This window comes from Aspergillus aculeatinus, assembly GCF_003184765.1.
Source record: "Aspergillus aculeatinus CBS 121060 unplaced genomic scaffold BO66scaffold_23, whole genome shotgun sequence".
Taxonomy (NCBI): domain Eukaryota; kingdom Fungi; phylum Ascomycota; class Eurotiomycetes; order Eurotiales; family Aspergillaceae; genus Aspergillus; species Aspergillus aculeatinus.
This window is the reverse complement of record NW_020291492.1, coordinates 94,116-119,931: the sequence shown is the minus strand read 5'-3', so window position 1 is coordinate 119,931 and position 25,816 is coordinate 94,116. Positions and strand designations below refer to the sequence as shown.

Genomic DNA, 25,816 nt, shown 5'->3' with positions numbered 1-25,816 from the left:
GTGGGGAAGGTGCTGCATCATGGGAAGTAAGTAGAAATTCTTAGTGTTGGGGACAGAAAGGTTGGTGAGGATGGAGATGGAGATGGGGGCTGCGTATGATATCATGTCCTGCTACTGCTTAGTTGAATGTTTGATGGGTGGGGATTTGAGGCGTTTGGGTTTGGATTTGTATTAGTATGGGCTTGTTTGTGGATGGGATGCAGTTTATTTTTTGTTGGTAGTCGAATAAGAGAATTTAGATGTGAATCAGCCTATGATCAATAAACTCATTGAAGTATGCATAGTGACATTAGTCTACACCGATCCTATCCAACAAGCCCGAAAATGCAATGGTATCATGTACAACTCCTACCCTACTGTTCCTCCACTTCGTCTCCCTCAAGCACCAGCACCAGCACCAGCACCACACCAGCACCAGCACCAGCACCAGCACCAGCACCAGCACCAGCACCAGCACCAGCACCAGCACCAGGGCACTCACGTGCCCAGGCACTTACGCCCACCTACTCGAACAACAACCGCAACTCCTCAATCCGCTCCTTCTTCTTCTCATCCTCGGACCCATCTCCGCCGACCCGCAAGCCCAACGAGCCCGCGATGTTCATCTTCCGCTCCTGCACCCGCAGCATCCGGCCCTCGATCGAGTCCTTGACCACGAACCGCGTGACCGAGACGTCCCGCAGCTGGCCCATGCGGTGCACGCGGTCGATCGCCTGCGCCTCGATCGCGAAGCTCCACCACGGGTCCATCATGAACACGTGGTTGGCGACGGTGAGGTTGAGGCCCACGCCGCCGGCGCGGAGGCTGATCAGGAGCACGCGGGGGTTGGGGGTGGATGATGAAGCCGAAGGTCTGGGGTTTCGCCCGGGTTTGGCGCTGTCGAGAAGTATGTCTGCCTCGTCCGCGACGTCGTCTTCCTCAGACAGAAACGTTTCGGTCTGGTTGAACTGCGCCAGGGTCTCGGCGCGGGCTTTCTGCGGCATCGTGCCGTCCAGCCGCACGTGCGGGATCCCGGCTCGCGTCAGTTGCGGGGAGATGAGATCCAGGAAACTGGTGAACTGGGAGAAGACGACCGCTTTGTTGTTGGCGGGGAGGCGCGTGATGTGGTTGAGGAGGGAGTGGATCTTGGCGGAGGTGTGTGCGGATGGGGAAAGAGGGTTGATGCGGCGGAGGGAGATGCGTGGTGGTGGTGGCGGCGGTGCTTGCGAGCCGAGCGGCGGCGTGCTGTTGTATAAATCTGTTTCTTCGGTCGTGGGCGTGGACACCGGGGACTGCGACTGGGACGGGTGCCGAATTACCTCGAAGATGTCTTTGGAGGTGACCGGCGCGCGGCAGGAGAAGCAACGCGGTGGTACGCCTTTGTCCGTCTGGTGGCGGATATAGTCTTCGAGACATTTCTTGCACGCACTGTGCCAGCATGCCGTCACGGCGGGATCGATCATGGGCTCTTCAGAGCAGATCGGACACTCCCCGCTGGACTCGGTTTGGATCTGTCGCAGTGCGTGCGAGGTGAATCTGGCTTGAGAGTCTTGGGCCTGCTCGGTGCCTGCTGCTTCGGTGGTGGCTTTGAAGCGGTCGATCAGCTCTTGTAGGTCCATGTCGTCCTTGAGATCACTGGCTCCATCGGCGGCGGCGGCGGCGTCTTCCTCGTCGGCCACAATCGACTTGTTGCGCGTGAGGATGGGGTGACAACATGTCTGACGGAGACGGAGGATCTGTGCGAAAATTGTCGAGTACGACTTCAGTAGGGTGCCGGCTTCAACATTGCTGTTGAAGGTCTGCTTAGCGCGGGTGTAGATTAGGTCGTAGATCTCACGCTCTTGCTCCGGAAGCTCGACCTCTTCGATCTGAATCGTTCTCCGTGGCAGCGGTACCAGGGGCTCACCCTCAGGTGTCTTCATGGTCTTGGTCCGACGGAGGACCAGCGGCTCAAGCACTGTTTGTACGACATTCAACGCGCGCACGTAGTCTTTCGACTCAAATGGCACGGTGATGAATGTTTTCCAGAAGGAAAAGTTGTTCCAGGGCTCGACCTTCAGGAACCGCACCAGACTGAACAGATCCTCCAACCGGTTGACGATCGGTGTGCCGGTGAGGACCCATCGATGACTTGCGCTCAGGTCGTAGCACGCCTTTGCGGATTTGGACTGACGATTCTTGATCATATGAGCTTCGTCGATGATGATCCGAAAGAAGTCCAGAGAGAACAAGCCGCCCGAGCCCATTTGAGACAGGACGGTGGACGTATGGTGACGGTGCTCTGCGAGTACGACTCCGTAACTCGTGATGATCACGTTGGGCGCAGCGGCATTGCCTGCAGCACACAAATCTCTGAGGTTAACATTCTTTTCCGTCCCATAGTACATCAGGACTCTCATCGACCCGGGCTGAGAAGCTTTCAATGATTCACTCTCCCACTGCGCAAGCAGTGATGTTGGTGCAATGACTAGCGTCGTATAAGGGGCAAAAACCCTGCCCGCAGAGGCCTGTGGAAGCCTCACCAAGCCGCCAGAACTCTGGGGCTCATTCCTATGAGCATGGACCAGACTTAGCATCTCGATGGTCTTACCCAGACCCATCTCATCAGCCAAGATCCCACCGAGACAATGTTGCTCCTGCTTGGGAAATTCGAGGGTCAGCATCCCAGAGTACGGATTGACGTAGAAATGGTCCACTCCATCCACCGCAGGCAACTCCTTGTCATCCACATCTTTCGTCGGCCATGAATATTCTTCCCACAGAGGATGCAGAGACTCTTCCCTTGCGGACTCCTTGTTCTTTTCCTTCGCCAGCATCCAGTACAGTGCTTGTCGCTGATACTTCCGCAGGTCCATCGTAAACGTGGCCGGAGGATGCGCTTCTGGCATACTGAAGTCGAACGACTGAGCCTTCTTGTACAGCGTATCAAGCTGGTCCTCTTCCAGCTCCGGGGTTTCTTCCTCTCCCGATGAGTCGTTGTTCGACTGGTTCTCTTTTTTGACCCGGTCATACTGATCGGCCATCTCTGCTGCGCGCAGCAATCCCTCTTTTTTATGCTTCCGGGTCACATCGTTGATGGAAGTCGGTTGGAGACCGATCTCATCGAAGAGCTTCACCAGCGCAACCTGACGGAGCCGCAATTTCTTCTCTTCGACGCTTTCCTTCTCCTCGAATATAGTGGTCGACCTGTTGTCGTCAGTGGTGTCATCGAGGATCTGAGGTTGAAACGCTTCGATGCGCAGATAGCACCACAGCTGCAGATAAATCGTATCGTTCACGCGGATCCTGTCCGGCGCGAAGACGCAGACCCCCTCGAGCTTGCAAACCTTTTGGTCGATCAGCGTCGATACCCATTCGGCCGTTTCCCGAGGCAGACGCCCGATCTCCTGGCCGGATTTCGTGGTGAACCGTGTGAGGACATCGCCCTTCTGGTTGCTGATCATTTTGCCCGTGCGACCCCGTTTCGCAGCGGGTTGAGACCGCGCGCGCTCGATATTGACATGCTCTCCATGCTTGACGAGCCCCACGCCACTCCTCGTAGCCCACGCCCCGACGCCGAATGCGCCGATGTATCTCAGCTGCGGTTGTGACTTCACTCGTGAACTGGCTTTATCTGTGATGTGTGTCCCGTTCGAGGAGACTGGTGGTGTACGGGTTGTGGGAGGAGATGGTTGCGCGGGGAGGGTTCGCTCGCGGGGTAGGAGTGTGGTCTGGCTCAGGGTGGCAGTCGGAGGGCTTTTCCAGGATCCATCGAAGAAAATGTTCACGGCCCGTTCGAGGTCACCACCGGCTGCTTTGCGGATTTTGATGAGGGTGTGTTGAGGGACGTCTTGTCCAACTATGGCAAGGAAGGTGGCCGTATCAAACCCGTCGTCAACGCTCTGTCGCTCTAGGATTTCTGCGTCCAGATGGGACGGTGGCAAGTCGTGCTTCGCGGGAGAAGCGTCCTCATGAGGGACTGCGTTGGCGTCTGGTAAGCCGATAGGTGAGTGTGACGAGGTCAAGTCAGCATCTTGGGTGTTCTGAGCAAGGGACTCCTCGTTAGAGTCCTTCAACAGGGTCGAAGCCGGTACTTCAGAGTCCGCAGCAGTGAGACCATCGCTGGCTGAGTGAGGAGGCGAAACACCCTCATCGTCGGCGAAAAACCGTCGCTTCTTCAAAGGTCGTCCATCGGCATCCTGAAAATGCATCCTGCGTCAATCATCTCCCCCTGAATGTTGCTATTTGGGGGGTTTTTTTCCAACGAGCCTGGGGCGAAAATCCACTTAAGCAGAAAGAATGAGACGCGCCGAGACGCGATTTGCAGGTCGGCCCGACGTCATTTCGTGTTCCACCCGCTTCGCCCAATAAAATTTGGACTAAATCGGCTTGCTTCAGCTTAAGCTTAACCTCGGACTGAACGACATTCGCCTGACCAGAAGAACTGACAATGAGCCTCAATTGACGTGTAGGTGATGCTATCTATTCTTATCGGCTTCCAATTGGACTTCGAACTGACCACGCCTGCGAAGGAACAGTCACATAGTTATATGCAATGTGCCACGGGAGCGATAAACGACCTCCGCAATAACCTCATCTAACCAAAAATCCCCACCCTCCTCCACCCGCACCGTCCCAGCCAGCAATGTCTCTCTCCAACAAATTCATCCAGCCATGTCGCACAAGCGAGCAGCTATGCCGCCGGTCTCTGGCTCGCACGCGACCACAGCGCCCTCACAAGCGCCACTTCCAGGGTCGATCACCCGCAGCGGAAGCCGAAGTCCAAGCTGCTCAAGCCTACTGCTCAAACCTCCTACAGTACGAAAAGCTCCGCTTCCCAGCCTAGCTCTCATCTAATAACCCCTGTGTTGTTATTACAAACAGAAAGTACGATAGCCCAGCCTACCTCCTGCACACCTTCATCCCGCAGCATGCGCGGCCGATGTACTTCGCGCTGCGCGCCCTCAACGTCTCCCTCTCGCTGATCCCGGACACGACCTCGTCGCACACGATCGGCCTGATGCGGCTGCAGTACTGGCGCGACGCCGTGACCAAGACGCTGGCGGGCCGTCCCCCGAAAGAGCCGATCGCGATCCTGCTGGCGGCGGCGATCGAGGAGCTGCACACCCGCACCGGCGGCACCGCGCGCATCAGCAAAGGCTGGCTGACCCGGCTGATCAACGCGCGCGAGCAGACCCTCACCAACGACCCGTACCCGACCCTCGCCGCGCTCGAAACCTACGCCGAGAACACCTACTCCACCCTCTTCTACCTGACCCTGTCCGCGCTGCCCATGGCCTCCGTCACCGCCGACCATCTGGCCTCCCACGTCGGCAAGGCCGTCGGCATCGCCGCCGTGCTGCGCGGCTTGCCGCTCGTCGCGTTTCCGCAGCAGCAGCAGCAACAGCAGCAACAGCAGAACCCTGGCGCCGGGGTCGGGCAGTATAACAATAAGCAGGGCGCCGTGATGCTGCCGCTGGATGTTATGGCCCAGGCTGGGTTGCGCGAGGAGGACGTGTTCCGGCAGGGAGCGGAGGCACCGGGCCTGCGCGATGCGGTTTTCAAGGTCGCGACGCGGGCGAACGACCACCTCATTACCGCGCAGCAGATGTTGAGCAACCTCCGCGCCGGCCAGGATGTGGGGCATGAGTTCGAGCACGAGGGCGAGGAGGGCCATACGTATGAGCACACCCACACCCAGCAGCAGCGGGCGGAGACGCCCTTGGAGGAGGTCAACCGCGCGTTCGGCGTCTTGATGCCGGCCATCCCCACGCGGCTGTGGTTGGCCCGGCTCGAGAGTTTCGACTTCGACATCTTCCGCCCGGAGCTGCTGCGCTCGGATTGGACGTTGCCCTGGAAGGCTTACTGGGCTTTCAAGCGCAAGGCGTTGTGATGGGATCGGATCGTACAGCCGTGAGTCAGGTCCTGACAGGTAGTCTATGTAATATATGTACTATCATTGTTTGTCTCGCAACATTTACTGCCCCGGACGTAATCGTGTGAGCTTGATGATGTTGGGCCATGCTATGTAACACCTGGGGTTCATCTATACAATTAAGGAATCTTTGCAACGTATTTATTCTAGTTGCATCATGGGTATCCGAGCAACAAAATGGAAGAATTTAACTCTAATGCCAAGGGGTCAGGTCTTTTCCGTGGCCTTCTTCCTCTGTCGCCTCTTTCTGGAGCTGGTGATGAGTCGTTTCTGCGCGAGCGAAACCACGTAGCGCTGGAGTTTGTCGCGCCTGGAGACGCCATTAGTATTGCTCTTGGGGAGATCAGGGAAGAGACAATCTTACATCAGAAACATGGTGGTCGCAAAAACGAACGGAACGGCGATCATCCAGAAATATCTAGGCGTTGACGTTAGTGTCGAGGTTAGGGGAATTTTGAACTGGATGAACGCACGAATCGCTGTGATGAATGCCAGAGAAGTCATCAAAGTTCATTCCGAAGTAGCCCTACAGGATGGGATCAGTAAAGAAAACCTCGTGGCAGCCACTTGCTCTAACATACCGTCAAGAAAGTCAGAGGGAGGTAGAAACACGTCACCAATGTGAGTTGCTTCATGCTCTCGTTCTGATATGCACCTGCAAAATATTAGCTCGCGCTCAAACCCAACGCCGTGTGTCAAAACTCACCGATGGTGTTGAAGATTAGATCAATCATGTTATCGGCAGCCCTTCGCATTTGGTCGTAGCCTTCGACAATCGTGATACAGTGATCCAGTGCATCACCCAGATAGGTGTGGCATAGAGGACTAATCGATACGCTCGAACCACCTAGGCTTTTCAGATTTGGCGTGGCGGTCCCGATGAATGGCGTCCCGTCGCCTGCAGGGCTACTCGTACCAAGGTTCTTGAACGCTCCTAGGCCAGGCGTATGAATAGGTTCCGAACGGTGGTCTCGCAGTGCGTTTATTATCGTAGCGATGGGCTGCATGAAGTTCCGCAGAATAGCAATCTCAGATGTGAGGACGTAGAGACTCTTAGACTGGTCAACGTCAGGGTCGGTCAGGACTTCCAGTTCCAGGTCACCTATGGCATCCTGGTAGGCGGTCGTCACAGGTATGGCAAGGTCAATGATAGCGTCTAGTATCGCCTGCACAATCATACTAGCGTCGCACGACTGACGTAAGATAGTCTCCGGGGAGCTGAGTCGCCTCACAATCGGGGCTTCGATATCGTCTGCACTGTTCTCGAAGAACGACGTCACGGTATTGTCTGAGTGAAGGAAAATAGACACCTGTTCGAGAATAACACACAACCGCTTCGCAGCCAGGATGGCGTGACGCTCCATGAAGGCGATACGCTCTTCGTTTGGGCCGCCACGGAGCCGCTGAATGCTGCGAGGTGGGAGTTCATTCTCCAGGTCACTCAGGCCGGACACTTTGGAGGCAGCCTTGCCTAGCCCACTGGAAGTACGTCTACCTGTACCATCTCGAGCGGTTGACTTAGATCGAAAGATATCCTTCAAAGCCTCCAGGATCACTGTGCGTTTAGTGGGCCGTTTCAGTGAAATTGTGCTGGCCGTGGAGCTCTTGCGATCGTTCGTCCATGGGCCGTGTCCGCCGTCGCTGCTATCATCCGAATCACTATCCTCCTCATCATCTTTGAGCTTGATCAACTTCTGCAGCTTTAGAACGATGTACGCATGATCCGAGTACCAGTCCACTTTCGTGCGGTTAGTCTCGTTGATCAGATCCTCGATGGCAAGCCGATGCAGGCATTTGTGGTTGCCGAGAATTCGAATCACATCCCAGCTCAGCCCATTCACGTTGATCCACCGACACTGCACCCAGGGCTCCCTCTCGCGCGCAAGAAAAGCTTCTAGAGTATCGTTGTCGAGGATGTATTGGCGCATCTCGTGTTGCGAAAAGTCCACAACGGAGATCTCACAGCGTTTGTACAGGTCGGCGGCAGTTGCAGCCATCCACTCGGCATTGTGGGCCGGCAGCGGTTGATTTGGATCGATGCCCGGCTCCTCACCAGGCTGCCAGTTCTGGTCATGGGGGCCATCTTCACGATAGTATGAGCGCGCGGTGGTCGAACGTCGCCTGCGAATCCTGGCAGTGTCCCGCGAGTTGAGCCTCGCAGCCGTGGTAAACGCGTCCGGAGACGGGGGCGCCCGCGTGGTTGGCGAGATCGGTGGATCCTGAGGACGTGGGTTGGCTTCGATGTCTTCTACCTGGTGAGAGGTGGATGGTAATTCTGCGGTCTGCGCATGGTCAAAGGAATGGACACTCATGGCATCCAGATTACGGCCTGGCTGCGTGGGCTTGGGTCAGTGGAGAAGTTCTGCATTGAACATGGATTCAACATCCAGGGTAGTTTTGAGACACAGAGAACAGAGTATGCCATAAGTTGATCAGCCTGAGATGATGGTTGTCGGAATCCTTCAAAGCCTGGAAATCTCGGAGATTTGTAGGATTTGTAGTGATGGTGTGCGGCAGGTGCACGGGGCATTTGCACGAAGATGCCGCCCGTAAAGGGGATGCCGCATCACCGCGGGGAAATGACGTCGACTCGGTCATGCCATTCCGCGGACGATACATTCTTCAGGCTTAATTTAAACACTCAGTATTACAGTGAAGTCAGTTCGGACTATAGTAAGAAGAGGACTAAGGAGAATAGGTAAGGAAGCATAGTTCGTCAACGTCAACTAATCAGAGATTTAAACTTTGCAAGGTTCATGCAATCTCTCTTGGCTACAGTGAGCATATCTCTTGGCTTCTTTCTGTGCTGTAATGTTCCACCACTTGCCAACCCGCTAGAAAACAACGAAAGGTTCCAGTGCGATTCCAGTCTCCTCGATGGTCTAACGAGGGGCCTCTCTTGCGTTGTGTGGGCCAGAATCATAGTGCTCATCTTCGAGACTCCTGCCTGAACGTCTTGCACACTCGACGACATTGCGAAAGCCCAAATCCCACTTGTAGGTCTCGTTGCAACAGCGAAATGTAGCGAGATCACCATTGTGTGTTGTGAGAGAGGCTCCAATCGCCCTACTCTGGGCCACTATGATGTCCGAAGGCTATGGTCGCCGCTACTATGTACAGCCACGGCAGCCCTCGCCCAATGCACCATGACATGTCGTAACGGAGTAAAATCGGTAGTCGTCAGGGAGCATTCATTATCAAGTTCGGTGGCGAGATCGCAAGGTCTGCGCAGTATGATCCTCCGCCCTGAGAACATGCCGGGAGTTTCATACTCCGCCCTGGTCACTCGCCGAGCAAAAGCTCCCTCATGCAGCCGAAGTGTTCCCTGTGTTTCTCTTACGCCGCAGCAGCTTTATCTGCAGAGGTATTAAATGTCGTTTCGGACCTGCGACGTCGTTTCGTGACAAAGGCTTCCGGCACACCGGGCATGTGCCTTTCGGCGATTTACTAGTAGAGTCTGACCGTTCTTCGCTGAACTTTAGGGTATCGGTGATGCATTTGTGACAAAAAAGATGTCCTATGCAAAGTTAGATTGAATTGTAAGCGTTCGCCCCCGCCAATCTGGAGTTGACACTGGAATCCAAGGCCATACCACACACAGTGCTGGTAGCATCTACGGGAGTGTCCATACACACGGGGCACTTGTAAGCAGCAAAGATTGATTCAGCATTATTCTCAAGTGACTGCTGTGCGAGAATGGCATCTGCCCGCTGCTTCGCCTGTGTTTTCGAGATTTCCGACATCTCCTCGGTCTCGGTCAAGTCGATAGATGCCGCCTCACTTGACTGTCCGTCAAGCTGGAAGGGAGGGGCTAGGCGGCGTCGCTTGGGGTCTGGGAACTCCGTCGGATGGTCACTTGGGCTTGTTGGTGACGAGTCTAAGGAGTAAAGGCGGATATCCATGGTCAAGACTTTAGTTTCTAGAAAACAAATCAAGAGAGTGAAGGCAGACTGAATCGTCTCAGTCAAGCGTGGCGGAGAAGATCTGCTGCCACTGATCTTATCGCGGTTGGCGATAAGCGGTTGCTACCTTTGATAGGAAGGCGGTCGAAGTCACGGAACATCGATATTCCAGTATTTCTCATCATGACGCCGAAATAGCCCAATAGGAAAGAAAAGACGATCGCCCGGCCCTCCTTGTGAGCCAAAAGATTCCAATCCCCAAAGCTCGGTCGCACTCTTCATTGCGCAGCATCGGCTGCGACATCTTATATCGTCATACCATGGACTGATCTATATCACTTTATCCGCTTGACATCATGCTCTGGAGTATCCCCTGCGCTCCCTGTCGCAGGGATGCAGCTATCTTTTTCTCGCAGAGATTGCGCTCGTCTCGCATCCCTCGCAAAGGGACAGTACAAATATCAAGATACCTCGCTACTCAATCAACCACCAATGAGTCTGGTAGGAAGAGCGCGGATCAGGGCTCACTTTCCGGTAACTCATAGCTCGGATCTATAAATGTGTCAGGAATTAAGTACTAATGGCGCAGTCCCTGCTCTGGCTAGGTTTAACGAGATTGGAGTTCAACAGCTGAGCGACCATGTATATTCTCAAGTATTCCCCACGAAATCAGATCCTCCCGACCCAAAACTTGTCGCTTTAGCAAAAGAACATCTATCCAGGCATGATTTGCTTGGAAAATCCCAGGATGCCACCGAGCCCGTTGCCTTCGATATGCCAACCCTCCAAGGACAATCGCTAGATGAACACTTTTTCAAGCTAGGAATGGATTGCTCAGACCCGTACCTGTCGCTTGCAAAGGAATATATTACTGTCAACTCGCCAGAAAAGCCACGCAAATGGGTGAACCGCAGCGGATGGACGAAATATAATTCCGACGGCTCCTGGGAAGCCGTGGATGCACCCAACGAATCGATTCTGACCTTCGACACCGAAGTACTGTACAAAGTACATTCTTTTGCGGTCATGGCTTGCGCAGTTAGTCCTACGGCTTGGTATGCGTGGATTTCGCCTTGGCTGCTGGGCGAGACGGAGAATGAGATTCAACTGGTACCTCTCGGAGACCCATCAAAGTCACGTATCATTGTGGGACATAACATCGGCTATGATAGAGCTCGCGTGCTTGAAGAATACGACATGAGCCAGACTCGCAATTTTTTCCTCGATACAATGTCTCTACACGTTGCAGTCAACGGGATGTGTTCACAGCAGAGACCAACCTGGATGCGTCACAAGAAAAATAAAGATCTTCGGGACAAGATCACCAATGAGAGCAACTCTGTGGAGTTGGCAGCCTTACTCGAAAACAAAATGCTCAGCGAAGAGGAGGAGGAACTCTGGATCGGAAGAAGTTCAGTGAACTCGCTTCGAGATGTGGCCAAGTTTCACTGTGATGTAACGATTGACAAGTCACAACGAGACTACTTTGGCGAGCTTAGCAGGGAGGAGATTGTGGAGAAGCTGGAGGAGTTACTCGACTACTGTGCAGCAGATGTTGCAATCACCCATCGTGTCTACAAGAAGGTCTTCCCGAATTTCCTTGAGGTCTGTCCGCACCCCGTCAGCTTCGGGGCTCTGAGGCATCTCTCCTCGGTGATTTTGCCCGTCAATCAGACATGGCAGGAATATCTCGTCAACGCAGAGGCGACATACCATCAACGACTTGAGGATGTCCAAAAGAAAATGGTCGAGCTGTGCAATGAAGCTCTAAAAGTCAAAGACTCTCCCGAGACATTTACAAATGATCCATGGTTACGGCAGCTGGACTGGTCTGGCCAGGAAATCAAAATGGTCAAGGGAAAGAAGAAGAACGATCCTCCGCGGCCAGCCGCTAGGCAAAAAAAGCCGGGCATGCCTAAGTGGTACAAAGATCTTTTCCCCAAGATCGATGCAGACATTAACCTCAGTGTCCGGACGCGAATTGCCCCGATTCTTCTCAAGCTGTCGTGGGATGGATACCCTTTGACTTGGTCCGACAAGCACGGATGGACTTTCAAGGTTCCTCGCGAACATGCGAAGAAGTACGACAATCAGCCAGTGGTGATTTGTGACATGTCGGAGGAGAAGATCCTCGAGCTCAAAAATGACCGGAAGCATGCTTACTTTAAGCTGCCACATAAAGACGGGCCCACAGCACGATGTGTGAATCCCTTAGCGAAAGGCTACATGCAGTATTTTGAACGCGGAACTCTTTCATCCCAGTATGCCCTCGCTAAGGAGGCTTTGGAGATGAATGCATCCTGCTCATATTGGATCAGCGCTCGTGATCGCATTACGAGTCAACTGGTGGTTTACCAAGATCAGGTGCGAGATGTGGAACCAACCAAGACAGATGAGACTCGTCTAGGTTTCATTCTTCCCCAGATTATCCCCATGGGTACTATCACACGAAGAGCCGTTGAAAATACCTGGCTTACTGCAAGTAATGCGAAAGGCAACCGCGTTGGCTCTGAGCTGAAGGCCATGATCAAAGCTCCACCGGGCTATTCTTTTGTTGGTGCCGACGTGGACTCACAAGAGTTGTGGATCGCGAGTCTCATCGGAGATGCTCAATTCCAGATTCACGGTGGAAATGCCATCGGTTTCATGACGCTGGAAGGTTCCAAAGCTGCCGGGACGGATATGCACTCGCGTACCGCTTCAATCCTAGGCATTTCTCGCAACGACGCCAAGGTTTTCAACTATGGACGTATCTACGGAGCCGGAGTGAAGTTCGCGGCTACTCTGCTGAGACAGTTCAACCCATCGATGAACGAGAAGGAAACACAGGAGGTAGCGAGTAAGCTGTACAAAGAGACCAAGGGCACTCGGACGACCCGGCGCCTTATCAGTGATACTCCGTTTTGGAGAGGTGGCACCGAGTCATTCGTGTTCAACAAGCTGGAGGAGTTCGCTGAGCAAGAAAGACCGAGAACCCCGACGCTGGGAGCAGGTATCACGGAGGCATTGATGCGGCGCTTCATCAACAAGGGCAGCTTCATGACGTCAAGGATCAACTGGGCCATTCAGTCCTCCGGTGTTGATTATCTGCATCTGCTGATCGTCGCAATGGACTACCTCATCCGTCGCTTCAACATCGCTGCCCGACTAGCGATCACCGTGCACGATGAAATCCGATACCTCGTCAAAGATGAAGATAGATACCGCGCGGCCCTCGCGCTGCAAGTGGCGAACGTCTGGACCCGTGCTATGTTCTCGGAGCAAGTTGGGATCCACGACCTCCCCCAATCTTGCGCCTACTTCTCCGCCGTCGACATCGACCACGTCCTCCGCAAAGAAGTGGACATGGACTGCGTAACCCCATCCCATCCGCACAAGATCCCGCACGGCGAAAGCTTAGACATCGTCAAACTCCTGGACAAGAGCGAGCAAGCGCGGCTGGATCCTTCCATCGAGCCCAGCATCCCCCCGACCCCCGAGAAGTACGCCTACAAACCACGCCCGACGGTCATGTCCGCGCTGCCCGATTCCAACCACCCATCCTTCATCCGGGCCCAGATCACCAAGGACGACGCGGAACTTCGAGAGATCGTCAAGGAGCTCACCAAAGAGAAAACCGCGATGGCCGCAGCAGCGGCAGCGGCAGCTACTCAGTCCCCCGCCGCCGGCACCAGCCAGGGCCGCGGCCGCTCCCGCACCACCGCACTTCCAGCAGCGGAGCCCCAAAAGGCCATCCTGATGGACGTCGGCTCGACCATCTACACGCCCGGCTACCGGGGCAGCGGCTTCTCGCAGCAAGGGAGCAGGTCTCCCCACGTCAGTTTCAATCGCCAGAACTGGAAACCCCGACATTCCGCCCGCGCGTGATCATGGCTCTTCTTGACTCCTCAACCCTTCCTCAACCCTTTTCGGTCCTTCTCCTGTGTATATAATAAAGCTTGTCTTCTTGTTGGTCGACAGACTGACTCCCAAGCTACCACCCCAACCTCATGTCCCATCCGATCTCTCTCACTCTCTTCTTCTGACATGTATTATGTGTGCTGGAAAAATCTTTTGTATTGCAAAAAAAGCATTGGAAAGGGCGTCGAAAGGGGATGTTGCATTCTGGCGGGACGTTTTTTTCTTCTCCTTTTGCTTGCTTCCAAATGTGGACGACATATATCCGCTGGATTTACATTGGTGTTCTAATTGGGGGCGGTGCAATTTTGATGTGAACTATTTGAATCAAAATCAAAAATAAAAAATCAAAAAGACCTTTTTTCTGTGCAAGATTATATGAGTAGAAGGAACTCGTGCTGACGTCTACGTTCTTGATCTTTGATAAGATCGCAAGTAAAGCTTAACATGATTAGATGAATGAGATTATATAGGAGCAATGATCTTTAAGGAGCTAAGCTCTACTCTTGTACGATAACGGTAATACGATGCAAAGACATTCCATCTCTCACGCCTTCTTCCTCCCGGGGTCTAGGGTATTCCTCCTACTCAGCCCATTGTTCTCCCCTCCGCGCAGCATGGCGTCGCCTTTCCTTCCGAGAACCACCTCCAGGGCCTGGATCAAGGCGGTCGCGTCGTACTTCATCCCCACGGCGACCTCCTCCCCATCGGCGCCGGGGCTGGTGATCTTGCGCCCGTAGAGCCGGAGGGTCTCGATCCCCATGGCGGCGAGACGGTACTTGTCCACCGCGGGGGTGCCGGGCCCTTCCAGGTGCAGAACATGGGTGACGTAGGCGGTGTACGGCAGGGGCTGGTCACTCAGCGGTTGTTGGTTTGCGTCCAACACGGCGCGGCCGCGGCTCTCCTCGCCGGCGCGGGTGATGGCCTCGACGAAGTCGGCGGCCGAGAAGGGGGCGGCGGGGGGTCCGGTCTCGCGGTCGAGGGAGCCGTTCAGGATGAGGATCTTGTGGCGGGCGGGACCGGTGGCGATGGCGTGGCCGACGCCGCGGAGGATGAGCGAGGGGATCAGCGAGGTGTACAGGGAGCCGATGCTGTAGACGATGGCCTGGGCGTCGCGCAGGGCCTCGATGACGCGTGGGTTGGCCGGGGGCCGGATCTCCTGGCCGTAGGGGTTGATGTACCAGATGCGGGTGATGCGGGAGGGCAGATCCTCGTTGTCGGACTTGCTGAAGGAGATGTTCTTGTTGCGGAGGGTGGGCAGCGAGCCCGGCGGGTGGTCGTCCTCGTAGGAGAAGGCGCCCGAGTCGTCCGCCTCCTCCAGGCATTCGCCGCCGTCGGCGAGGAGGAGGCTGGGCCGCCGCGAGCCCGGCCGCAGCGCCGTCGCCTCGCTGGGATGCGAGATGCTGTTCTGGCCCACGATCACGGTCCCGTCCGCCAGCGACGCGGAGATGTGGTGCGAGAAGTTGGAGTTGATCGCCGGGATCACCCGCACCAGGTCCGAGGGCACCCCGCAGATGCTGCCCAGCAGGTAGATGGCGCTTTCGAAGCTGCCGCTGAACAGGCGCGCGCCCGTCAGGAACAGGTTGCCGACGCTGGCGGAGGTGAAGTCGAAGGTGGAGGACGGGGGTCGCGCGCGCTTGAGGATCTCCAGGTTCAGGAGGTTGAAGAAGGAGCGGATCAGCTCCTTTTTGGCCGGCGTGATCAGCTTCCAGATCTCCGAGGTGCCGTCCACGATCGAGTGCCATTCGGCGTGGGCCTGCACTGCGTCCGCTGGAAGGCGGTGGTTGAAGAGGGTTTTGATCGCCGCGCGCTCTGAGTGAGGCGGCGATTCTGGGATCAGACGGACTAGTCTACCTGTTTTTCGATGTTTAGACAAAAGTCACGACGAAAGGCAGGGGAGGGTGAAAGAGGCTTTGAACTGACTGCGTACATCGCCGATTCCAGGGCCACCAAAGATCCGAATCAGCTCGGAGGAAGAGCCACCGTTGTCGCTGATGGGGATAATGTAGCTCAGCGGACAATCCTTGGTCTCGCGCACCGAGTTGAAGACATCAACTAAATTGTTGGCGGCACTTCCTCCAGAAAACACCACCAAGCCCCGGTTGGGCACCGTGGGCGTCGCCATGAGCGCAAGATTTATTGTATGATGGCGTGGAGCAAGTGGCTTGCAGCTATTGTGTATGTGATCTGAAACCGTGTTCAAATCGACATTATAATTCCTTCCGAAGAAGCCACGAAAGCATGATTAGTACACAGCAATCACGAGGCGATGCTGGGCTGGGTTGGCAATAACAACTGCCAAGAGATCCGTGCGCTGACTGAATATTCGGACTGTTCATGCAAGAGACCGTGCAAGCTTGTAAGTCGCTGGTGTATTTAGAGGTGGCGATGGAATGAATGCAGGGAGGATGAAATCCAAAAACAAGAATCCGGCAAGCAATGCGATAAACAAAGCCGAGGCAACCACGGTTCAACACAAGTTGACGACAACAACTCCTCGACCGCATCAATCTTTGACTGGCCTTTCTATCATTTTTAAATGTCTTGATGTCTGATTATGACTATGATAAGGTGATTGTTTTGCATTGTTTGAACGACGTCAGATATATAATATAATGGGCTCAAGCTGTACAAACAGCTCGATATCAACTAATAAATCATTTTTCTACTCATTGTCGTGAAGTCATCAAATATATTTGACATATTGTGGCTCGTTTTATATCGATAATCAGAATCAGATCAGAATACCAATTGACTCAAGCATAAGCGGCCCAACCTAGAGTGCAGGAGGGGGACCAGTCAGCGTATGTCCATAAGTGTAATGAGGTCTTTTGCCAGACTTACCACAGTATAGTACAGCGAGATTCTTTTCATCGGTAGCCTGCTGGATAAGTTCATTCACAGTGGCCGTCACGCTCAATGTCTTGCCCAGCTTCTTGGCTACTACGGTGAGTGCACGGTCTGCTTCACTCGGCTCGTTGGCAGAACGCTGATCCATATTACCCGTGATGACCGGAGGCCCATCTTCATCAGCCGCATCCTGCGCGTCTTGCATTTTCTTCAGCCGCAGCGGTGACACTGTCCAGCTGTAGAGCGGATCGTATCGAAGCACATCCAGAATCGTCATAATGCTGTACGACTCCTGCCGCAGGGCATCAAGTGTAAACTCGCAACAGCGCCTAAAAACCCCTTCGGTCTTGCTGATGCCCATCCCATCAACCAGGTCGCGTGTAAGGCGAAAGGGAACAACTTCGGGAACTGGGAGGACTCGGCCTTGTTCAAACGCAACGCCTAAATCGATATGAACGACCTCACCAGTTCGCTCGTCCAGTAGAATGTTATGGCCGTGTCGGTCGCCCAGGCCCAGCACATGACCTAGAATCGAGATCGCCGCAGTGCTCCGGGTGTATGCCAGCCTCTTGCTGAACCAGTCGTCCGGGTTGTTGAACTTCTCCATGAAGAAGAATCGCATCACAGGGTGGAAATGCTCCGTCACTTGGCGGAAGGTGCGTACTCTCTGCTCGAATGACCGTGTTTGAACATCGCTGATATGTTTACGGCATACGTTCGGTTTCATGTCCTTGGGGAAGTATTTCTGATGTGCCGGCATCAAATAGTCGTGAAGCGGGATCGTATGGGGAACAAACTCAATTATTCCAGCGTTAGATGTGAGAGGCAGCACCTTATAGGTCCGGATTCCCAGGTTTCGTTGCCGAGTGGCTTGGTGATCTTTGAGGAGGCTGCTGACTTGCTCGAAAACCTGTTCCATGATAGCATCCTGCCGCAGGTCATCATTTCCTCCTTTGAACTTGGATAAATGTCAGCATGGCGAAGAAGACCAGTCCAATACTAAAGCTTACCAGTTGCTTGTATCGTCGCCCGTTGCTAGCAATCGCCGTGACAATCTTCGGGGCACTGACACCGGAAGCGATGGTGAAATCGGGCTGGTAGCCCTGAAGCCTTGGTACATCGCTATAGTCGCAGTCAAGGCGGATCTCAATTCTCATCGTTGGGGGTGGAAGTTTTAATTCAGATGCATCTCGTTCGAGACGTTGGCCAGTGGACAATTTTTTCAACGGGACCTTGGCACCACTCTTTAACTTATCGTCTGGTTTGTCGATTGCAAACCGCACGTAGCTAATGTTTGCATTATGCACGTTCACCCACGTCGTTCCCATGCGTTTGTCGTTTTTGAGGCCGTCGACCAGCTTGTTGGCTGCCCTGTAGCGAGATAGGGCTAATTCATCCTTGCCGCCCTTCGATTTGCTGCTTGCAAAAATTTGATACATACCATGGAATGGATGTTCGACGCAAATGCGATATATCAATGCAAAGAGCATCTTTTGAAACTCATCAGAAATATCTAGAAGGCGGGAAGTCAACTGATTCATCAGAGAGGCAAATTTGCGGCTAGGGACTTGATGAAGGCACTTCGACACAGCCATGTTCGCAATCGGACTATCGGATTTGTCAAGCCACAACGCGCAGAAACGCAGAGCATCATTATTGTACGCTTCGCTCTCTCTCAAGCACAGCAGGTAGTTCTCGAGACACTGCTGAAGGAAAGCTTCTCGGCTGCGCAAGAGACGTTGGTACTCGCGATCATCGAGATCAAACCATTGCTTGGTCTTCGCCCGGTGAAACTTGAGCGCTTCTTTCTCTCTGCCTGAGGCCGCTGTCAACATTTCTTCCAACGCGATAACTTCTTGTTCTTTGCGGTTGCGAAGTTGTTCGACACGCCTGAAATCCTCCAACCCGTCAGGGTTCTGTAATTGCTGGTCACAAAACATTGCAAACCCGTGATAGACTCGACCAGCATCTTCTCCCCGTGAGCGATCTTTAAGTTCCTTGACTGCTACCGACATGTAGTCCTGTATGATAGTTTCTGGCTTCTCCAATCGCGCTTCTGCAGTGCGGTGACCCTGAGAAAGTCAGCACCGGCCTTGACGTTACAGATGAAAGCGACAAGAATTTGGGTTCAACTTACTAAAGTCACGAGAAGTTCAGCACGGCTTATGGGGACTGCTTGCTTGTGTAGATCGTTTCGATCCTTGAGTTGTCGCAGCATTCTGATGGATGCAGCCATTTCGCCCTGATCCCATAGGACATTGGCTAGATCGAACTTTGCCGCTCCTTCAGTATCTATTCCCAGCAGCGCGCTCTGGGATGCAAGCTTCTGAAGACAAAACGCAATCTTTAGCGAAGCTTGAGAGATATCGTGGCTCTGTGCAACCTCAAGCGACTGGCGAAGAACCTTGATTTCCAGTAACAGCGCGTCTGAGTCTTGGAGGTTGATTGCAGACTTGAGGATGTCCTTTTGCCTGATCGTAGAGAAAAGCGCCTCATGACAGATCAAGATCTCCCCAACCTCGTCCGCACTATTTTTGCTCAGTAAAAAAGTTTGTATGCACGTGAAAGAGAGGTGTTCCGATACTCACCTGGTTGTTTTCAACCAAGAGTTTCTGGATGCTATCTTCTGCCACTCCTCGTTGATCTCATCCGTCGATTGTGCACTTAGAACGTCACTGATTTCTGTCATGATCCCCAAGACCCTCATAGCAGTTCTCAAGTCGCCTACTGACCGACTGCTGCTGTTCAACAATTCCAAGCTGCTCAGCAGGCACTCATTGACGGAATTGGAGATATCAGCTAGGGTTCTCGACGTGCTGAGACTCTGAAAGGTCCGAAAGACTGCCCCAGACGGGGATGCATGCAAAGGCGAAACAGGAATATCCCACTGTCGCAGACTGGTAGCTGTCTGAAGCATGCTGTCGAGAGACAGTGAAGTGTCCTTCGAGTTTCCGGAAGCCACAAAAACGGAGTTTGCAATCCCCTGAAGATTCGTCGAATGAAGTGCCTTCAGGACACTGTGGACATTCGCTGTTTCACCCATCTGTATCTCACTGTCATATCGTGCGCTCTGGAACAACAAGTTCTTGAGGCCAGAGCTTTCGTGTTCGAGCTTTTTCATTACAGCTTCTAGAGACGAGTCCTGCTGAATGCCATAGAAGATATCTGGATCGTCTACTTCCTGATATATAGCGTGCAGGACGTCTGGAGGAGCCTCGTACTTGGCAAGCGATGAACGACGAGATGTGGAACTCATTCGCGAAATGTGAATCTCAAGAAAAAGAAGTCCCGTCTTCGGCAAGAAGCATCGACTGGCTGCTGAGGACGCCTCGGCAAAGTTGATATCGAGCCATTCATCGCGCTCCACAATGGTCGACTCATCTGGCCTTGGCTGGTTTCGGAGATAGAGAATGCAGTTTATGACGAGCCGCGCGTGAGGTATGGTGCTATCGTTAACCTGCCGTAACACCTTCTTGAAAATCTCGGAGATCGTGTAACGAACGTCCACTTCGCCATGCAGGTCTGCCAGCAGAACCTCATGAAGAATCTGTGGCAGAATCTGCACTGCTAGGTTTGGCATGACGTTCAGAAGAGTGCATAATGGTCCAATAACCGGGTCTTCGGAAGCAGCTTTAGACAAGAAGAGCCCGACATCTTTCGCAAAGTCATTTGCAGAGACGTTGGGATCCCATCCGAACCCGTGGCCTGTGCCAGCTTTCGATAAACGCGTAGGGATACTGGGACAGTGGTAGGGATCCCATGTCAAGGCGCTGAGAAGGGAAGGGGGTATGGCGTTGCGGCAATCGTCAAGCTCAGGGAAGTTGCTTAGGTTGCTGACGATTGATTGCATCGTACGTTCGACAAGGCCCACCTCGGCATGACTGCTATTTTGCAGCATATTACAAAGCTGTGTCAAGATACTGATTCTTGAGCGGTGATTTGAGTCCAGGATTGCGCGGGGCTGCAGTGTTTCGAACAAAGTGGGCTCCTGTTCTCTCGATAGAGTATCGCTGATACTGCCTGTGGCGGCAAACGCTTTTCCGATCACTTTAGCAGCCCAAATCTTGTATTCATCCCGGCAATTGAACCTTTCCAGCGTCTGACAAACCGTTACAGCGCTTGAAATTGCCACCTCATCACTTTTCGTCAGATCAAGATGGGGATTATGGTCTCGCGAAAGCTCATTCTCGGCGCACAACAACGATACAACATGATCTGAGACAGGTCTGCTGAGAAGACTGTTCCCAGAACTTTGGTCGCCAAGGACATGCAGTAACAACTTATGCTCAGCTTCGCTTTGTGCTCCTCTTTCGCTTCTAGTCGCTCCTGAGCATGACCTCACCAATAGCCTGAATAGTTCAGACTTCTCGGCACTCATAGCGGAGGACTCGTAAGAGTCCAGAGCTGCTTCGAACCATTCAAGAAATTCTTCCACTTTAGCCATTACCCGTCGCAGGAGATCCTCTTGTGTTGGTTCTGTCGGTGGTGACGCAACGAATCTTCTCAACGAGAGCAAAGTTGTAACCGCTATTCCGGCCATAAGACCGGGACACTCGCCCAGATAGCCCTTTCCTGCGTCCAGCATGTACCAAAAGATTCCGAGTGCATCTTCTGCGCAGAATAGATCAACCAGATAAGGCCGAAGTGCGTGGATGATCATTTCAAACGGATAATCTCGCAGCATGACAGGGCCGGCAACACTGATGAGGATCCTGACCTTTCGAATGACAGAGCAAGCGTGAAGGGAGCCAAGGGCTGGGTGGATGGATTCCAACAGTGCGCGACAAGTATAGGTTGCTAGAGCAGGTGTCCAGATGGTTGCTAGCTCGTATCCACTACGCTTGCAAATGAAATCAAGCTCATCGATGAGATAACGAGCCCTGAACGACGGCTGCTGGTTTGCAGGTAACACGGTGCTTGAGCAGCTCTTTCCAGTGATAGATCTCAGAATATCATGGGCCTCGCGGAAGTTGCTCTGCCTTTGAAGCGCTCTTTCGACTTGGTCGTATTGATCAAGCGTTTTGAAAAAGGTTGCTATAATTTGGGGAAACTGCCTTTCAACCAATGATATGAATCTGTCTGCACCCAGCATCCTCTTCAATTGGTTCTCCATGCCCTTTGGCTGACTTCCCTGGCTAGGAGGAATACTGATATCGCGAGCAATGCTGTAAGCCTCTGCTTGATAGAAAGACACGGCTACAAGTTCAACGAACGGTAAGCCAGTACAAGCCGCAAGCTCTTCCGCCTCATGCTCATTCCAACGCATCATGACCTGGCCAACAGCCTCATCTTGCACATCAAGCAACATATCTTCGGTGCTGGCGTATCCGAAGACACAATAAGGTAATGAGGTCAAGGACTGGCCTTCTGTCCATGTGTAGATAATTTGGGAGCAAAAAAGGCGAAAGAGCTCTTTAGCATCTTTGAGCCCAAGTATGTCTGCAACCTCTTTCATGCACTTCTCGGCATACCGTAGTGAGAGTGGAACATGAGCAGGAGTTTCGAACATGTGATAGATACTTCTGCGGAGTAGTGTGTGCCACACGGATGCAAGGCGAGCCAAAATGAGAAGTCGAAGAGCGATCCCTTCAATCCAGTCCGGGTCTCGAGGCAAGCTGCTCAACACATCACTGAATATGGCATCGTGGTTGGTGAGAGGGAAATTGCCGAAAAGTTGAGGGATCAATTCGCCAGCCCTGAACTTCACGGCAGCGTTTCCCTGCCGGAGTATTGTGAAGAGACAGGTACGGGGAGAGGGGCTTGCTGGGCCGCTTGTATAGGCAGAATTGTGGACAAGAATCTCTCCCAGCAGCTCCGTCATCGCAATGAGAACTGAGGGAGACGCTCTTTTTTTTGCAAGAAGTATATCCACAAACCATGTGTATATGTCAGTCGCCGAATCAGAGAAATGGTCTTTCTCTTGCCCAGTCCATGATTTGACAAAGCTTTGCATCATACGGAGACAAACAAGGTGAGAGTTTTCGCAACGTTCTAATCCGTAGGACTGGAGGCACTTCTCAGCGAGATCCTCGAGTATGTTTAGCAACGATTCGCGGCTTAGGCTAGCACTGGCCTGATAGACATAGGGGAGGAAATCCCGAGCAGACAAAATGTCAATCTCGTCAAGACTAGTCAAATACCTAACAATGTCCTCCTCACTGGACAGTTGATCAGGAGAGGCCAAGTAGACATGTATCTTCTGGAAGCAAGACACTTGAACAGTAAGACAGCGTTGAAATGTGGCACCATCTTGGAGCAAGGGAAGTGCTTCTCGGTTATTGTTCCGTATGCTTGTGACCTCTGCCAACTGGTCATAGTCAGTTAGCATTGGATCGTCCAAATCCATGGGTTCTTCGCCGCGAGAACTCAATATTTCTCTCTGTCGTTGTCGAGATTCTTCTAGGATTTCCGCCAGGGGACCTAACAAGCCGCACAGAGCATTCGACACAACTGACTTGGGAGCAGAGAGTAAATTCTCCGGTGTCAGGTATGGCGACAGGATTGCTAGACAAGCGTTCACAAATACTGATTCTCGGGTTTTCATGAATGAGCATAGGCTTTCCCACAGTAGCTGACTATTTTTGTGCAAAGAGGCCATTCGCTCTCCCACTTGCTCTGGTAGACATTCCGTGTACAGGGTAACAGTGACACAAAAGGACACAATTATCTGCACTATATCCGTTGTGATATGATGTGACTTCTCATTTGAAAGTGACTGCCAGGCCTGCAAGAGACTCTCGGATTTTGTATGCAACAAGTCAAGGATAATGCAATCATTTGGGTCAGGCCGAGAATATGATTTCATCGGCAATGGATCCTGGACAATCCATATATCCGCGCTGTCTAGCACATTTTCGAGGTCAAACAGATAATTCAACAGCTGCTTGTTGCTGGCGAAGTACTGCCAGCCTTTGGCAACAGTACTGTTAAGTCCTCCAGATTGACTTCTTGGCAAAGAAAGACGTCTGTTTGTACAAGCAAGAAGCACATTGATAATATCTAGAGGGCGAGCAAATGATGCCACTTGTGCTATATGCATACGATCTGTCACCATCCCTGTTCAAAATCAGTGAATTGGGCGATAGCTTTGAATGATCCCAAGACAAACCTATTGTCCACGATTCGCGAAGCCAAGACGATATTTTACTTGAAGCTTCCGTGACTAATCCCGGGTTAATCTGCGCTGTTTTACGAATGATTGTAGCCCAGAGTGCTAGAGCAGAATCGGACAGAGAAGACGGTCCATCCAGGTTGCTAGGAGAAAGCATCGAATTGATTGACTGGATGACCACAGAGTAGTCTAGAAGGTCAAAGTGAAGAATGTTGTGCATGACGTTGCAAGCTGCTCTGGATGTTGCTTGGGAGGTTGAAGCCCGAGACGCAAGTTCCCAAACCTGTTCCCAATACGATCTCAAGGATAATGAGCCTGCATTTGGACTGCTTGCGATACTACAATCTAGTGCGTCAGTCACTTCCTACCTCTAGTACTCGGCATGCCTGACGAACCTTGCAATGGCAACCATCGTCCATATAGAAATGGCACTGTTATCGTCAAGCATACTAGGAAGTAATCGTTCAAGCAACACAGATTTCGAATCAATGCTCCGGTAGCAATTGTGGAGAAAAGGTAGTAATTGTAAGGCGCAGACTCTGCTTGCATTTGAGGCAGTTGTGGATTGTCGGATGATATCGTCGAACATCGAGGTCAGGCGACGCTTCTTCGTCGAGGATTTAACTTCAGAAGGAGTAGAAAGCCGCACAGCGATGTCCTCCAATAGCTCAATCAGCTTGGCTGTGACCCACAATATAGTCCAATTATGCTCGGATCTTGGGGCGTCGAGACGAGGCCAAGTGAAGTATTCGTGCCGTTCAGTCGAAGTGAGACGGTGAAAAGATAGCTCGTCCAACTGCAACATATCCTTCTCTGGCCGTTTTGTGTACTCTGTCTGCAGAGTAACCAACATATCTTCGATCGTGTGAATTAGAGATTCGGACGGCTCTCTGTGAGCTGCGTCAGTCAGAGTAATTATACATAGCATAGAAGTCACAATCAATTCATCCTTCAAGCCTAGAATCTTAGTGGGCCACAGTCGCCTGATCACCGGGATAAGGTTGAGCAATGATGTCCGAGCAAGATCTGACTGTTCAGGCAATACCTTCATCACGACTTTATTGATGCAATCAAAGGCGGCTTGGTAGCCATTCCCAGCCAAGCTTGACGAGCTCAGAAGCTTGGTTAGCTCTTGAAGGATCTCCTCGGCTGACTCAAGGATCGGAGCTGTTGGACACCCAATAAGAAGCTTAATACATAAAACAGCTTCTGTAACTGCACTTGTGTCGGGTCTAGAGTTTTCCCTGAAAGACACTCTGGACGGTGTTGAGCCACCATTGGCCGAGGCCACAAAACTGTCTAAGGTAGACAAGCGATGGGTTTGCGCACTTTCTTGACTGTCAGTCTCGTGCGACCCTAGAATTTGTAGGCAAAACTCTAGAAGTTTGTCCCACTCATTGCCGGCAAGGTGTTCAAGGTGGGGAGGAAAGCTCAATAGAGTAGTCAAGCATTTGATGTAGTCCACACCGAGGATCTCTGCAAGAGGAGCTCCGGGAGTTGATACAGTCTCCGTGACGTGGTCAACTATCGCGCGGACCGACTTCGTCCGTAAATTAGGCAAGAAAACATCAATGGCCGTGCGAAGGACGGATGCACATGATGCTAGACGCGAGGCAGAGGCTCCTTTCGAGCTTGCGCGTGTATACAGGGACTTTTCCACTGAGACATATCGAAATAAGGACTCAAACAGCTTGTGGCAGGCTTTGTCATTGAGTGTGTTTCTATAAGGTTACACACGCATGTGTCAATCCACAAAGATTCTCAAAAATGGGTCATACATTTCAGCATGAGACTTTGACGTACAACTTAGAACTTTTTCTATTTTGCTGTAGTATATGTTTGAGATCTATTCAGTGTTAGAGCTTTTGCCAATAAAAGTGCTGCCAAGGTAATAAAAGGTGACCGACCGGCTAGTCCATCTGACCGTGCCTTGAGCTTGTCAGATGCCAGAAGCGCAATGGCTCCTTCGAGGGTAATTTCTCCCATAATGACGAGGACCTGAGGTCTCCGAGAGCAAAGCGACCACCTTCATCCCACAATCTACGGGAGTGCCTGCACTGGTATGGTTCGATGACACCGCATGTGAATCTGAAATTGTTGTTCCAGTTGTTCCTCGTGCGGCGGGCGATTAGATAGAGGTACAACAGCCAGTATGGAGAAGGA

General features: G+C 52.6%; 8 protein-coding genes across 8 annotated transcripts; 2 read left to right on the top strand and 6 right to left on the bottom strand.

The window, feature by feature from the left end:
* Positions 1 to 302: 302 nt before the first annotated feature.
* BO66DRAFT_391799 (DEAD/DEAH box helicase) lies at positions 303 to 4,220 on the bottom strand. Its single transcript, XM_025647343.1, has one exon. It carries the CDS (start codon positions 4,167 to 4,169, stop codon positions 504 to 506), a length of 3,666 nt encoding a protein of 1,221 aa, XP_025504105.1. The 5' UTR covers positions 4,170 to 4,220; the 3' UTR covers positions 303 to 503.
* Positions 4,221 to 4,402: 182 nt separating this feature from the next.
* On the top strand, positions 4,403 to 5,968 carry BO66DRAFT_373910 (uncharacterized protein). The gene is made up of 3 exons (XM_025645569.1): positions 4,403 to 4,426; positions 4,497 to 4,776; positions 4,843 to 5,968. Exons 2-3 carry the CDS (start codon positions 4,604 to 4,606, stop codon positions 5,849 to 5,851), a joined length of 1,182 nt encoding a protein of 393 aa, XP_025504104.1. The 5' UTR covers positions 4,403 to 4,426; positions 4,497 to 4,603; the 3' UTR covers positions 5,852 to 5,968.
* On the bottom strand, positions 5,915 to 8,551 carry BO66DRAFT_391795 (putative CorA family metal ion transporter). The gene is made up of 4 exons (XM_025647342.1): positions 6,600 to 8,551; positions 6,475 to 6,548; positions 6,258 to 6,419; positions 5,915 to 6,203 (listed from the first exon to the last, which is right to left on the bottom strand). The coding sequence occupies exons 1-3, from the start codon at positions 8,203 to 8,205 to the stop codon at positions 6,312 to 6,314; spliced, it is 1,788 nt and encodes a 595-aa protein (XP_025504103.1). The 5' UTR covers positions 8,206 to 8,551; the 3' UTR covers positions 5,915 to 6,203; positions 6,258 to 6,311.
* A 32-nt stretch (positions 8,552 to 8,583) lies between these two features.
* Positions 8,584 to 9,169, bottom strand: BO66DRAFT_85262 (uncharacterized protein). The gene has a single exon (XM_025653655.1). The coding sequence runs from the start codon at positions 8,928 to 8,930 to the stop codon at positions 8,616 to 8,618; it is 315 nt and encodes a 104-aa protein (XP_025504102.1). The 5' UTR covers positions 8,931 to 9,169; the 3' UTR covers positions 8,584 to 8,615.
* Positions 9,170 to 9,219: 50 nt separating this feature from the next.
* BO66DRAFT_306662 (uncharacterized protein) lies at positions 9,220 to 9,690 on the bottom strand (the record flags this gene model as incomplete). Its single annotated transcript, XM_025643247.1, has 2 exons — positions 9,220 to 9,410; positions 9,486 to 9,690. Coding segments are annotated over 2 exons (396 nt in total), but the record flags the coding sequence as incomplete, so codon positions are not given.
* Positions 9,691 to 10,069: 379 nt separating this feature from the next.
* BO66DRAFT_373902 (DNA-directed DNA polymerase gamma MIP1) lies at positions 10,070 to 14,049 on the top strand. Its single transcript, XM_025645568.1, has 2 exons — positions 10,070 to 10,329; positions 10,385 to 14,049. The coding sequence occupies exons 1-2, from the start codon at positions 10,152 to 10,154 to the stop codon at positions 13,660 to 13,662; spliced, it is 3,456 nt and encodes a 1,151-aa protein (XP_025504100.1). The 5' UTR covers positions 10,070 to 10,151; the 3' UTR covers positions 13,663 to 14,049.
* Positions 14,050 to 14,168: 119 nt separating this feature from the next.
* BO66DRAFT_349419 (gluconeogenesis factor YvcK family protein) lies at positions 14,169 to 16,058 on the bottom strand. Its single transcript, XM_025644681.1, has 2 exons — positions 15,616 to 16,058; positions 14,169 to 15,546 (listed from the first exon to the last, which is right to left on the bottom strand). The coding sequence occupies exons 1-2, from the start codon at positions 15,815 to 15,817 to the stop codon at positions 14,240 to 14,242; spliced, it is 1,509 nt and encodes a 502-aa protein (XP_025504099.1). The 5' UTR covers positions 15,818 to 16,058; the 3' UTR covers positions 14,169 to 14,239.
* A 262-nt stretch (positions 16,059 to 16,320) lies between these two features.
* On the bottom strand, positions 16,321 to 25,759 carry atmA (DNA-binding protein kinase TEL1). Its single transcript, XM_025644680.1, has 9 exons — positions 25,561 to 25,759; positions 25,457 to 25,499; positions 24,049 to 25,374; positions 23,651 to 23,991; positions 19,131 to 23,598; positions 18,680 to 19,070; positions 17,553 to 18,614; positions 16,537 to 17,500; positions 16,321 to 16,468 (listed from the first exon to the last, which is right to left on the bottom strand). The coding sequence occupies exons 1-9, from the start codon at positions 25,637 to 25,639 to the stop codon at positions 16,449 to 16,451; spliced, it is 8,694 nt and encodes a 2,897-aa protein (XP_025504098.1). The 5' UTR covers positions 25,640 to 25,759; the 3' UTR covers positions 16,321 to 16,448.
* Between the last annotated feature and the right edge of the window lie 57 nt (positions 25,760 to 25,816).